Here is a 14267-nt window from a genome sequence, read left to right on the forward strand (position 1 = left end):
TGATACAAATGATACACATTTAAGGCCCAGTTGGAAAATCTGAGCTAAAAAGAAAAGTTTGAAACTGCTCATGTTCCAGGACAAGACAATGAAGCCTGAACACCGCAAGGCCAGCCATGTAATTTCAAAGTATCCCCGTATGGAAAGTTCTTCTTACCACAGACCGAATTGCCAGGTTCCACACACCATTTTTCTCAGCACAGTTTATAGTTTATCATGTACAGTTGACCTCATTATTCATCTACTTGCTTAAATTTGTTTCTCCAGAAGCAACAATCCTGGTGCTTCGTGGGCATTTACAGAATCAAAGGAAAACCAAGCCGAGTTGGCATCCTGGAGGCTCCCTGCTCTTTGATTGGCCTCATGGTCTTCCTCCAGCATCCAGCTCCTGGGCCATTGCCTATGTTGCCATGGCATCGGAAGGATGCCCCTGTGCCAGGACAGACTGGCTTGCAAGTCCTTTCGTGCACTTTAAATAAAACTGTCTTTACTCTGATTTGGCTGGAAACTTCCTGAGAAAACTGGTCTTATTTTTTTCAGTGCTGACAACCTTAAAGGTTTCGCTTCTGTTGTTCTGTTCTTTGTGGGGTTGGGATGGGGTGGGGTTGCGTTTTGTTTTGTTTTTTTGTTGGTGCTAAGAATTGAACCCCACATTTTACATGTCTGAAGCTCTTGTGAGTGAAGATGCTAAGTATGGATAGATTTCCAATGATGCTTTGACATTAGTGTCATTTTGATTTCTTTTTATCAAGATGACAGCTTACATGATGGATTTTCTTTGAGGGGGGGCGGTTATAACTAAAACATTTAAAGTTAAAGCATTTCCCACCAAACTAGGCCCCCTCCATTTCTGTAAGGCAGGTCTTTCCAAGGGAAGCAGAGGCCTTCTTTCTCCTGTGCCCACACAGTCTTGGTCACCTGCTACTTTTTGTTTAGAACACTTCACATAAGGAATGTCTCCTAGAGAAGGCTCTGAGTCTAAAATTGCCAGAAACATAATTTGTGGCTTCTGCCTTGATCTTGTTTTGACAATTTCTCAAAGAAAAATGCACCTGACAGAACTTGTTCTCAGCTGAGATAACTTCATACTGTCAAGCAGTATCCTTTCACAGAACTTACAGTATCTTAAAAAGCACAGACTTTCACTGATTTCAGTTTAAAAGGATGAAGTGCCTTGCTGTGTGCCTGGTCCCTATACCTAGAGGACTGTGATGTGGCTTGTGGAGAGAATTAGTGTTAGACATGCAAGATTCAGGAGTTCACCCTTGCAGCCATGTGTACAGCATTAATGTTAGGCACAGGTTTTTGTTTGTTTTGGCTTTTATGAGACAGGGTCTCACTATGTGGTCCACCTAGTCTGGGACTCACTACAGACCAGGCTGTTTTTGAATGTGCAGAAGACCCTTCCTGCCTCTGTCTCTCCAGTGCTGGCATTATAGGCATAAACTACTATTTCCAGCCAGTTCAAAGCTAATGAACCAGCAATACAGATTAAACAGTCTTTATAAGTGAGGTTGTATACAGATTGGCTGCCAAAGAAAAACGTTATAAGCAGAAGTTACAGAAACACACCCTTGCATTTCCTGGGAAGCAAAGCTTCAGAACTCAGCAAGGGTGGAAACTTTACACAGAATGTAACTGTTAACATCATGAATAATGGGGTCCATGCCACCTCAGTCACAGATATAGACCTCCAACACTTACCTTTCATGCAGTGGGTACTGCACTATCATGCACTGGTATCTTATAGAATATTATTACTAGGAGACAGGCCTATTTGTTTTCAAACTTGTATGGCTTTTCCAGTGGACAGGACCAAATAAACACAGCTGTACGGGGCAGAGAGCTCAAGGATGCCCATGTCAAAGCTACGCCTTCCAGGGACGGCTTTGAGAACAGCAGGTTTTCAAATGCTTTCAACACAACGCTAATGTAAAGAAAGACAGATAAATAAAAGTACTTTTCAATTCTTAGCAACAAGGACCATTAAGCTGACAATAAGCAACCTTTTGGGTTTTTAATGTAGAATATTCATAACATTTGTTACATACTTTAAACAGTATGTTTGTTCAATGAAAGAATAGCTGGGCAATCAATTTTATGTGAGCTTTACAATATTACTCAAATAACTTTGTAAATTTATAAATTGGTAATGACACCCCCCACCCCCGTGGGATGTCCTGTATGCTGTAAATATATGTTGCTATGATTGATTGATAAATAAAACGCTGATTGGCCAGTAGCCAGGCAGGAAGTATAGGTGGGACTAGCAGAGAGGAGAATTGGGGAAACAGGAAGGCGGAGTCGGAGAGATGAAGCCAGCCACTGTGAGAAGAATGTTGTAAGACACCGGTAAGCCACGAGCCACGTGGCAAGATTTGGGCATATAGATTTATGGAAATGGGTTAATTTAAGATATAAGAACAGATAGCAAGAAGCCTGCCATGGCCATTCAGTTTATAAGTAATATAAGAGTCTGAGTGATTATTTTATAACTGGGCTGCGGGACTGCGGGGGCTTGACGGGACCCGGAGAAACTCTCCAGCCACACTCCCCCCCCATTGGAAGTCATATAATTTTAACATAATTTGAAACTTAAGTATAATCGCTTACAAAACAATAAGGACATGATTCTAAGTTGGATATCGATCCTAAATTTCAGGCTAGCGGAAGCACACAGTTCTAAAGTACCAAGACTGGCAAACGCTGTGTAGAAGGTTAAACTGCAGCCCATGGACCATCTGTAATCCACCCCAAATGAAGGAGCTGTGTCACAGTGACACTCTGTCACCACACACCTGCTTCAGCTGACCTTTTCCACAGGAAAAATGCTGACTCCTAAGACAAGCACCTTCTCTCTTTACTGACTGCAGAGCTGGTTCTAATTCCACTGTTAACTGGGTACACTCAGTGGGGAAATAATTAAAATGACAAATCATTGCCTTCTATGCACCACCTCTTCTAAAATCCTACCCGCCCAGATCTGCCCAAAACAGCAACTTGAGTCTTATGGACCATCACACTTCAATAGCTATCCTCAGATGTGTGTGAGCTGTGGACGTTGGTTCTCGGGTGGGCTCTCCAGATTCCTACTCAAGCAATGAGACACATCATCTGTTCTTGACAGACTTGTTCTTTGGTCTTGCAGGGAGAAGATTAAGAATTAAGGCACTTTCAAATAAATTCTCTCAAAAGACATTTATTTCCACATTTCAACATTTGAAATATTTAAATTCACCTTGATGAAAAGACTGTTTTTATATTCTGTGTACAACCAGTAGCTACTGTTTTACAATAAACAACATCTCAAGAAAAGGTGTTGCGAGTTTACAACTTGGTAGTCCATTAAGAAGAACAGCCAAACTATCTCAGGATTCCTCAGAGAAAGAAAGACAATAAAAAGTGATTTTTAAACAAGTGGTTTAAAACTAAAATTTCAAATGTTTACTTTTGGGGTCTGGCATAATACTTTTTAAAGTTTTATAATAAAACACCACCTTTGGGGAAAGTAATCACAGCCTTCCCTAATGACCAACTAATGACTTTACCTGAATTAACACTGGTGGAAAAGACACAAGCAATCACTAATTCATCAACAACTCCTCAGTTTTAGACACACAAGAATTAAATGTAGCATCTTCAGTGTTTAGCTTACTGGGGCAATAGACAACTTCCTAGAGAATGCATCTTTATTATCCATAAGAGTGGGCTCCTTTGGCACCTGAGTTGAGCACAATACACAAGCACAGAATGGCTAATGTGAGGTTGCTTAGAGGCTCTATTGTATCTATCTGTACATGTATACACACACCTGCACACATACATATATGCTCACACATATACAAAGGACAACGTCTCCTTTAAAAATGACAAAGATAAAAGGAGTGCAATGCTTATCAAACAAACACCCGATGCTCATTTAAAATAGTGTAGAGTTATCTAAAGAATTCAGAATTAACAATTTCGACAATTTACAGGCTATTAGACTAAACCCACTTCAATGTGGAAATACACAGGCTTTTCAGTTTTCATTTTTTTTGGGGGGGAATGGAGTTTAATATAGTAGAATATTCATTTGACCAGTTATCTTAATATGACATTATTATAGACCTTTTGATGGACACAAATGTGAAATCACCAGAACATTCCCCAAGCCTCCTCCCATTAGGACTGAATGTAATTATTGACCACTGACTCAACACTAGACTCTTATTTGTGTTGTTTCCAGAAGACCACCATACACACACACACACACACACACACACACACACACACGGACCCTGAAGATACCAAGCCTCCTCACTCACGAAGAATTTTACCTAAGAACTCCAGCAGTACCTAAGCCATTATGCTTTATGTTACCTACTAAGGACTCTGGTGTTAGCAGTTCTACCAATGCTCTGGTACTTTCGTGGAGGACTCTAAATGACAGGCTTGCATTCTCAGACTTAGGAGATACCCTACACTAAGTAAGCAGCCTGGACTTAGCATTTCCCTTTATGAATATGTCTAACTGACTGAAATTAGAACACATTTGGTTTTATCCAATTCTCCTCTACTCTAATAATTCTAGAGGATGAGGAGGACCTCTTTTATTTGCATACCATGAATATCCATCTTCCAGACCTTATTAGATCTGATGTATGATGAGTGTGAAAATACATCTGAGTTGAGAAATGATGCCATGCTTTGATTCAACATGCAGAGAAACAGCTTGGGTCAGCCTTGCTTCCTCTCTGCTCTGGTTGACAGGACCTCTCACAGAACATACTGCACACAAAGGAAATCTTACATAGCTTCAAGTTACTGGTAACTGGGCAGCATTTTCAATTGTGTCTGTGGAGTATTAATAATAATGTCTCAGTACATGTTGTGGTTTATACTTGGCATTATTTCCCCAAACAAATTTTGTCAATAGAGTCATAGCGTAGGGCTCACCTTAGGGAGAACCTACTATATTCCAATGTTTCATTTTGTTCAATCTTCACTAACCATAATATAACCCATTTTTTCTTGATATGTAAAACATTTTATAAGTTCAACTGCACTTGAATTCTTTCAGTTGCATGTGAAGTCATGTGCACAATTTACATTTTTGTCATATATTTAAATATTTTCTCTAAAACAATCAGGACAGGAAATGATATGCTGGTAAACAAAAACCTAGCATTTAAACTGTTCCCTAAGTTCTTCTAAGCAAAAGTGCATTTGTAATATAAACATATCATATATGAGGCCAAAAACACAATCTCACACCAGAGAAGATTTCAAATTTCCAAGTCAGTCCAGATGAGTCACAGAAAGGTGCTAACACAGCAAATCTGGAACAAGTTCATGGGGGCTGGGCAAGGAGTCGTCAAAGCGAAATCTTTTAGAAACCAGGCTGCTGTCCTCAGGGATATTCTCCTTGTCCTCCCGGTCTCCACAGCTTCCATTACAGGAGGACTTGGGGGTCTTGTCTTCGGAGGACCTGAGGGGATGATCCTGAATGTGAGAGGACCCTGAAGTTTCCTCAGGGTGAACCAAGCTTCCCAAGTCCCACTGCTGTAGCCAAGAATGAGAAAGGCAGGATTCTGCTGTTGGTCTTCTCCTTTGCAGAAAGCAGAAAAGGAAAGGTGAGCACTTGAGGCAAGCTGAGGACATCTTCCAACTATGTTTTAAAATGAACACAAAGGGAGCACATATCGTAAAGTCCAAACAGTAGAACAGATACAGCTAACTTTTATTAACTGCTTAGGCATATGCCAGGGGCTATTTTTTTTTTTTTTTTTTTTTTTGGTTTTTCGAGACAGGGTTTCTCTGTGTAGCTTTGCGCCTTTCCTGGGACTCACTTGGTAGCCCAGGCTGGCCTCGAACTCACAGAGATCCGCCTGGCTCTGCCTCCCGAGTGCTGGGATTAAAGGCGTGCGCCACCACCGGGCTATTTTACATGCTTCAATATATTACTGAATAATCACAAGAAACTTAAGAAATAGGACCATTGCTGCCATTTAACAGATCAATGAAGGAGATTTGCATTTGAGGCAAATGTTCCCAAGCTGTCAGTGTCACATTACAGTCTGGATACTGAATGCCAAAAGGCCCCATGTTAAAGACTTGGCCACCAGCCTGTGACATTATTGAAAGGTAGTGGAACCTTTAGGAAACAGAACTTGTTGAAGGCAGTTAGAGCACTGAGGATGAACCTGGAGATCACGTGACCTGCCTTCCGCATACACCCGTCATGTTCCATCTCACCACAGCCCCAAACAACAGAGACAAGGGGCACACACTGAGAGGTCCTGATTGAAGCCTTGCCTCCTTGTAGCTGAAGGTCTGTGTTATCTTGTTATGGTAATGGAAACCTGCCTAATGTCAAGAGGAGCCTTGGTCTACAGTTGTACCTTCAAGTATCTTTCCAAGGAAGTGAAAAGTACAATTATTCTGTCTCCTCCAGACAGTTTCTCTATGATCATTTTTGTCATCTGCTTTCTTTGCCCACCTGATAATGCACCATTTTACTTTTATTAAGCAAAACCATCTTGTTGTAATGAGCTCACAAATAAAAATCTCATGCAGCTAGATTAAGTAGTCACTCAAACAAACACTTGCCCAGTCACAAACTATGTGTCTCAGTGACCTTCTACATAGTTAAGAGAGCATTCTGAAGTCATGGAGTGTCACTTAGGGTTTTACATTTTCATTGTCAATTACATTTGTATGCACTACCCTACACACATACACACACACACACACACACACACACACACACACACACACACACACACACACACAGAAAAATTGTGGCAGAGCTGAAACTAGAAAAACAATAGGTTTGATATGCTCTTCCATGACTCATGTGTCCTCTGGCCTGCATTCCCCCTTCCTCATCACTTAAGGTCAGCCTATCTTGGTCTCCTTTCGAAATGTCATACTATATACCTACACTTGGTGCTGTTTACATCTATACATGCCTTTATTATAGTCTACGATCCACGTAGGAGGGAGAACATAGGGGTTTTTCTTCTTCTAGTTTGAGGCACCATTTTCCTACAAATTTCATGATTTTTCTTTATTACTGATAATATTTCATTTTGTATATGTACCACATTTTCATTATCCATTCATCTACTGATGAACATCTAGATTGGTCTATTTCCTTGCTATCACAAATAAAGCAGCAATAATCATGGGTATACAAAATAGCTCTATGGTAGGATATGGCGTTCCTCTGGGTCTATGTCCAGGTGTGAAATAGTTGAGTCATACAATAATTTATTTTGAATTTTAGAGAACCTACAAATTACTTTGCATAATGACTGTATTCATTTGCAATCTCACAAGCAATGAACAGAATTCCTCTTTCCCCACATCCTTTCCAACACAAGCTATCAGATTTCTTGATGATAGCCACTCTGACTGAGTGAGGTGCTAATTCAAAGTAGATAATACAACTTAAGTATCTTCCTACATCAGAATTGACAGGTATTTTATTTATTTTTCACTCTTCCATTCTGGTATACCACAATCTGTTTAGCCAGACCCCTACTGGTGCTTCCAAAATCTTGATGTTATAAACAATGGTCTGATGAACACTGAGGAAACGCTTTCTAGAAACTTGGTTGATTATGTCCAGAGCAGGAATTTGTTTTTTGTATTTTGAAACATGGTTTTAGGTGTCCTCTCAATTACCTCTAACATGCACTAATACCAGTATCTTCTAGAAGATTATGGAAAACAATCAAGTTTTTATAGTATTCAGGATGTACTTTTTGAACTTAGATCTTTCTTCTTTAATCTTTGTTATACATACTAGTTTTCAGTGCTGGGGATCAATCCTAGGGCCTCATATGAATGAGGGAAACTCTAACATTTAGCTACACCCTCAGCCAATGAATTCATATTTGTGTAAGGCAATACAAAAAATAGCTGTTTCTATAAATCTCTTCTTAGAGAAAACATTAGTCAATGACTATGATTGTTTGCCATTGATTACAGAGCAATGGGAATTGCACTTAATTTTTAAATATCCTTTATAACACAACAAACTCTTGCTTTATTTTCTAAGGAACATTGTGGTAGTTTGAAAAAAAAAAATGGCCCCGAAAGGGAGTGGTACTAGTAGGAGGTGTGACCTTGTTGGAGTAGGTGCGGTCTTGTTGGAGGAAGTGGGTCACTGTGGAGGCTCATATATGCTCAAGATACTGCCTGGTGTCTCAGTTCACCTCCTACTGTCTGTGGCTCAAGATGTAGAGTTCTCCAGTGCCATGTCTGCCTGCACACCGCCACACTCCCAGCTGCCATGCTCCCCACCATGATGATAATAGATTAAACCTCTGAAACTGTAAGCCGCCACCTCAATTAAACGTTTTTCTTTATAAGAGTTGCCATGGTCATGGTCTCTTCAAGCAATAGAAACCCTAACTAAGACAATCACTTTTTTTTCTGAAGTCGAACTGGTCAGTTCAACTGAAATATATGTGTGAATGTGCTAGTAAAAAAATGCTTAAATATTGTATGTTTCAATTATACCCGAAAACACAGGATCGAGAGAACTGGACAAAGGTGATGAAAATGACTTTCCATTTCCTCCTGGCCTCCACACCTGATGTCTGCTCATAAGGAGATTCCTTTTACATATGAAGATGCTCCTGTTCATGACAGCTGGAAGGAAAACTGGAGTGCAGATGCCTTCACCCTGACCTATCTGAACAGTAAATGTGTCAGAGAATGAGATGAAAATCTAGTCAAGCTTGAAGGCTGGCCAAGCAAATAAATGTTAGTGAAATTATCAAATCCCTTCAATTTAGAAAGCCTTTGGAGGAACTAAGAATTAGGAATTTATTTTCTGCATTAGCTTATGCTTTTAAAAATAGTAACTGCTAAATCTTGAAAAAGATATTCTTCAATGATGTTTACCCAATACTTCGAGTCTTAAAATTGCTTAAGACTTAAAATTCTACTATTCAAACGAAGGGGAAACACCTATAAACTCAAAGGTTAAATAGGAATCATTTGGTAGATATTTCTGGTCTTTTGTTTGTGTGTAGTCTTTATGTGCTCATTACAGAGTCTTTAGACTACAGGCAAAGACTATTTAAGAAAACAAAAATGGCTTGTAAATAGAATCCACAATATTACTCTTTATAAGAAATAAGTATTCATGTCCAAAATATACCTAGAAAGAGTTGTTTGGATTCAAATTAATCCAGTAAAACATTCAGAAGCCAGTGTTTTGTTGTTGTTGTTGTTTGTTTTGGTTTTTTTTCTTGTCAATAAAGAAACTGAGTTCTCCAGGAGATTAATTCCCATTAACAGAAGTCTGAAAAGGGAGACCACTGGTCCCCCAGGACACAAGCTAGCCTTCTTGAAGAAGAGATGGGTCTCTCCTTGCCTTGAAGCTGCCAATAATTAGGGGTCTGGAGTTAGCATGAAGTCCTTTCTTCAGTAAATCCCATGATGCATTGCATTTTCAGCATATGCCAGGGTGAAAGATACTCTGTGGCCCAGGGCTTTCTTTTTTTAAGCAATCAAAATTTGAACATTCTTATATATAAAATGAACCCACACATGAGCAGATATCTAATCCTTTAAGGTTTGGCAGTCAGTAATTTGTGTCTGTTAAGTAACAGAATGATTTAACTACAAATCATTCACATTCAAGTCCCATCATAGTAAGCCAAGGATTAGCAGCTGGTTGAGAAAATATTAACTCAAATCTCACCTTTATTCTAAATATCCTGTTGTGTGATTTTTGCTTAGAGCTACTTATTAGATATTTAATTGTCTTTCATATCAACTCTCTATATACTTTACCAGAAATCTGAACAGATGTGTAATACTTTTATATAACTTTAGAATTACCTTTCTTGTGACTTTAATGTATTTTTACTAGCATTTCTAATTTTGCAAATGGTTTTGCAGTAACAATTCCATGCATGCACATAATACAGCTTTTATTCCTGAGAGCTCTTACTTGCTCTCTTCCCCAGAACCCGTGTAGTTCCCTTCAACTTCCACGTGGCCCTACCAGGGTTTTCAAACAAAGGGATACAACATATATCACTTATATTTTTGTGTGTAGAATGTATCTTCTTAGTAGATACATGTTATTTGCTTTGTAATAGCATTTAATTAATGTCATTACTTACTCTGGATTCTTTACTAGAAGGCTCTGGATGAAGTCTGTGGCCAGTTGTGAAACTGATGAGAAAGTTTCTTCTGAATAATCTACATTAACTTGAGAAATATTCAGGTATGTTTCTTGATTATCTTCTCCTACAAATGGTGATGTATGAGTTAACAACATATATGCTATTATGCCAATATTCCTGAAAAACAAATAAGTGAGAAGGAAACTTAAAATGTACATTAACTTAACAATATTTATAAACAGTATAATTAATAGTCTACAAGTTCCTGTCCTCAAAACTGGCACAGATAAAAAAAAAGGCTTAAATTGATTCTAGAGATTTCTGGACTATAACAACTAAAACAGTTATGTTACTTTTATTCACCTCACAAAGAGAACAGGGAGTCCACACATGTAACATCAACATCATCCATTGAAAATATCATTTTATCTACAGTCTATACAACCTTCAGCATCAACACGTGTTGGGTACATAAAACAGCTGTATTTGTAAAAGTCTATCCAATGACACAATAATGATCTGAGTGATGTAACCAGGGCTTTGTGCAAACTCAGTATGAAAGATGGGCAAAGCACAAGGTTGGATGAGCACAATTTTCAAAGCTATAAATACGTTAAGGTCAAGGCTGGTCAGGAGCTGGAACAGGGCAACACAGCATGCTTTACACATGTACTAGTCACCAGACCTTCTGTATCACTGCAAACCCATTAGTTTCAAAGAACCCGGAGAACAGGGCTAAAGTCTGCACCTGGCCTAGGAAGTCAGTCGGTCTGTTGTCACAGAGAAGTTCCAGTGTCAATCCTGGTGCTGCTCTCTGGGGGGGAGGGGGGTGTCTCTGAGATATCTGTAAACCTCACAACTCCCTAGAGGTGACCCTAGAAACTGAGCTCCTGTGTTATCTGACCTCTTCCTGCCCAGCCACTGCCACGCCTTACCCGTCTAGACTCGCACAGCTAGGCAGAGCATCACGTCTAGCTATGACTGACGCATCATCCCAGCTTCTTGAGCGTTTTACTTGACTACAGACTGTGTGTCACTGACTGAGGCTGCCTCATTCTTACTCAACTGAGGTGACTGGAGAGAAGGAGTTTCTATTTCTATGCTTCTGTCTCAAGAGCTTATTGAAAAAGACAGGCAGGTAAAAGTCTTCAATGATATCCTTTGAATAAAAACTTTGAAAAAAAGCCTTATTTTTACTATTAAATTTTTTTTAAAGCTAAGTATCTATTATCCAATTTTGAAAGAAGGTATTTAGATCATCTATAGACTCTTACCACATATCTGCTGCTGTGGTGATAGGATCATAGTTGAGGATTTCTGGAGCTGAAAGAGAAAGTTAAGACTCAACATACGCAAACTTTAAAACACAATAATCATCTTGCATTAAATTACAATTTGATTTGGTTATGGAAGGCAGAGGAATAGAACGCCAATAGGAATTTGGTGGGGTGTTAGTTATATTGAGATTATACACTAAGCACATCTAACGTTGTGAAATGGTATGAAGACGGGGGCAGAGGGCCGAGGCACTCCTGTGGTCCTAGCTCGCAGCTGTGCGTGTGGAGAGCCAGTGTATTAAAGCTGACCTCAGAAAAGCCATTGTGAAGAAATGAACTGGCAAGAGCCACGATCTTTCCAGCTGCACTTTTACTGCTTTGCTATTAATTTCTATCATTTTGTCAGCCTCAGGTACGCTTATCTTTCCAGGGTAAAGTGGATCATGTTCTTACAATGACATTGTAAGAAAAAAATGAGGCTTCTTACAAATGCTAAGATTTTCAAGCAGATTAAATATTCTTAAATTATCAAAACCTAACTTCCTAAGCAATTTTCGGCTGTCTCTTTCCTTGTCCTTCTCAAAATACAAAATAAATTCTCTATACTTCCTAAACTTTACAGTGAATTTCCAATTAGTAAAGTCCTATATAGTATTTACAAGTGAAAACTGACCATTTCTCAATATGGTTTTATAATCTTTTCAAAAAGAAATTTCTCAACTCTGACTTTTCATGAATGATACTTTTTTTTTTTTTTGGTTTTTCGAGACAGGGTTTCCCTGAATGATACCTTTGAAACATGCTGTCAGCCTCACCAAACTCCCTATGACCTCCCTGCACACCTCTGTGAGCTACGTCATCACTAACCACAGCTATGTATTCTAGGTCACTACAGCCCATGTTAGCATAACACAGATAACTGCCCAAGGTCATGGGACCTGCTCTGTTTAGCTTTGTCTTTTCAATGGAGATGTCCATTTGGACAGTAACAGAAGGTAAAAATATTACTGTTATCTCAAAATATTTGAAGCTTATATGCTGTTTCCCACATCTTAAGAATCTTTTGCAGGCATAATCAAATTTGTTGACTTAGTCCATCACCCCCAGATTACCACCCAGTTATCTTCTCTGGTATCCCTTCCCCCCACATCCTCCGTTTCCTGCCTTATTAACAACTCTTACACTTGAAAACAACCAAAGGCCCCTGCAAAACCAAAGACCGCCCTGCGCACAGCTCTGGGGCGGGGGCAGACAGGGGCGGCAGCGGGGGCTGGTCACAGCCAGACTCGGAGGCTCGAGGCTCGGGGACCAGGTGCTTCCTTCTCGCCTCTCTCCTGCCCATTTGCTCCTGACTTCCCTTCTCTGCTCTTCTTACACAAGGCAGTGCAGACACGCACTAGACTTCTACACTTAGCCAATGTCCTGTGAGTTGTTCCTAATGCCTAACATATTCCTTTATTCACCATAACTCATTTAATGAGTCACAGCCAAATACAAATGCATTAAACTTTTTGAATCAATTGAATCCTGGTATTGTGTAATCTAAAAATACGTGAGGATTTTTCTGTTTGTTCTTGGTGCTAAGCAAACATGAGCTACATCTCTATCACAAAAATATGGTTTTAAAGAGGTACATTTAAATTTCAAAATGGTATAAAAAATAAAATGGATTTCTTACCTAAGTATTCAGGTGTTCCCATGATTTCCCGAAGCTCACATGCATTCCCAATTTTTCGAGACATTCCAAAATCTACAATTTTTATGTCCCCAAGTGGGTATATACTGCTCAATAGTATATTCTGTGGCTAAACAGAGCACATAAAAAGGGATAAGCAATAGACAATAAAAGGGTGCTTGTCCTAGATTGAAGGCAAAGTGAGTTGCTTAGCTCGTACACATTTCTTAGAGTACTTCATCCAACATCCACTGAACTGCCAATTAGGAGGAGTACTATTTAATAATGAAGAAATTAAAAAGGCAGTCAAGAAGGATTTTCAGTTTGTAAGATGTTGGGTTGATTATGAGATACAGAATATATAGTAATAAAGACAAGAGCACCAAATTCTGCCCACAAAAAGTTCAAGTGGCAAACACACACACATACACACACACACACGTGCACATGCATACATACAAACACATGAAGTCTTGGCAGTAGAGAAGATGCTCAGGCTGAGTCTTACAGGAAAAGAAGGAATTTGTTAATTAGAAAGGTGCTCTGTGGGATAGCAGAGTGAGCATGGAAGAATAGACATACACATCATGTCCAGAGTAGAAAGTGCTTCTCTACAGTGGGATGGTTCTAGATGAGCTGGCCTGACAGTCCCAAGGTTTATAGCTGAGACGGTAGGATGTGTGTCCTCCACTGTCTCCTAGAGCCACGTGACTGGACTTTTTCATTGCAGGTGAAGAGACGACGACAAAGTGCCCCGTCAGAACCATTAAAAATGCAGACACACTGCTCCCAAAGTCTGCAAAAATCCTAACAGTCCTTCTCTTGGGGACAGTGCCATGCTTCACGTTACAGGCAATGAGTAAACTCTGCTGTCAGCTTCATGGCTATGGTGTTAAAGCCACCTTGACGTCCTGTGCTCTGTGATGCTGTGTGACAGAGTCTGCCTTCCACAGGACAAAGACCTAACAGTTGCTGATCACAGATAATCACCCTGGCACTTACTCTGCTGCCTCTTTCTCAGCCATGTGATTACAGGAGAGACGGTAGGGAGGCCAGACGGTAAAAACTTCCTCCCCTCCCCAGGGAAACAAACACAGATGCAGGTTTTCTTTTGTTTTGATTTGATTTTAAAGGGACAGGGTGAATAGCTAGGCAGTGTACATTTTAAAGTATTTACAGAAC

General features: G+C 39.6%; 1 protein-coding gene across 1 annotated transcript in view; it reads right to left on the reverse strand.

Moving 5' to 3' along the window:
* Positions 1-3179: 3179 nt before the first annotated feature.
* Positions 3180-14267, reverse strand: part of Stk17b (serine/threonine kinase 17b) — a 31796-nt gene continuing 20708 nt past the window's right edge. The window contains exons 5-8 of the mRNA XM_052749445.1: positions 13089-13215; positions 11408-11456; positions 10131-10310; positions 3180-5590 (exon numbers count right to left, since the gene is read on the reverse strand). Coding sequence (XP_052605405.1) covers positions 5308-5590; positions 10131-10310; positions 11408-11456; positions 13089-13215 — 639 coding nt within the window. The 3' untranslated portion in view covers positions 3180-5307. The remainder of the gene's footprint in view (positions 5591-10130; positions 10311-11407; positions 11457-13088; positions 13216-14267) is intronic.

This window comes from Peromyscus californicus, unplaced genomic scaffold, assembly GCF_007827085.1.
Source record: "Peromyscus californicus insignis strain IS unplaced genomic scaffold, ASM782708v3 Scaffold_21__1_contigs__length_65335640, whole genome shotgun sequence".
Taxonomy (NCBI): domain Eukaryota; kingdom Metazoa; phylum Chordata; class Mammalia; order Rodentia; family Cricetidae; genus Peromyscus; species Peromyscus californicus.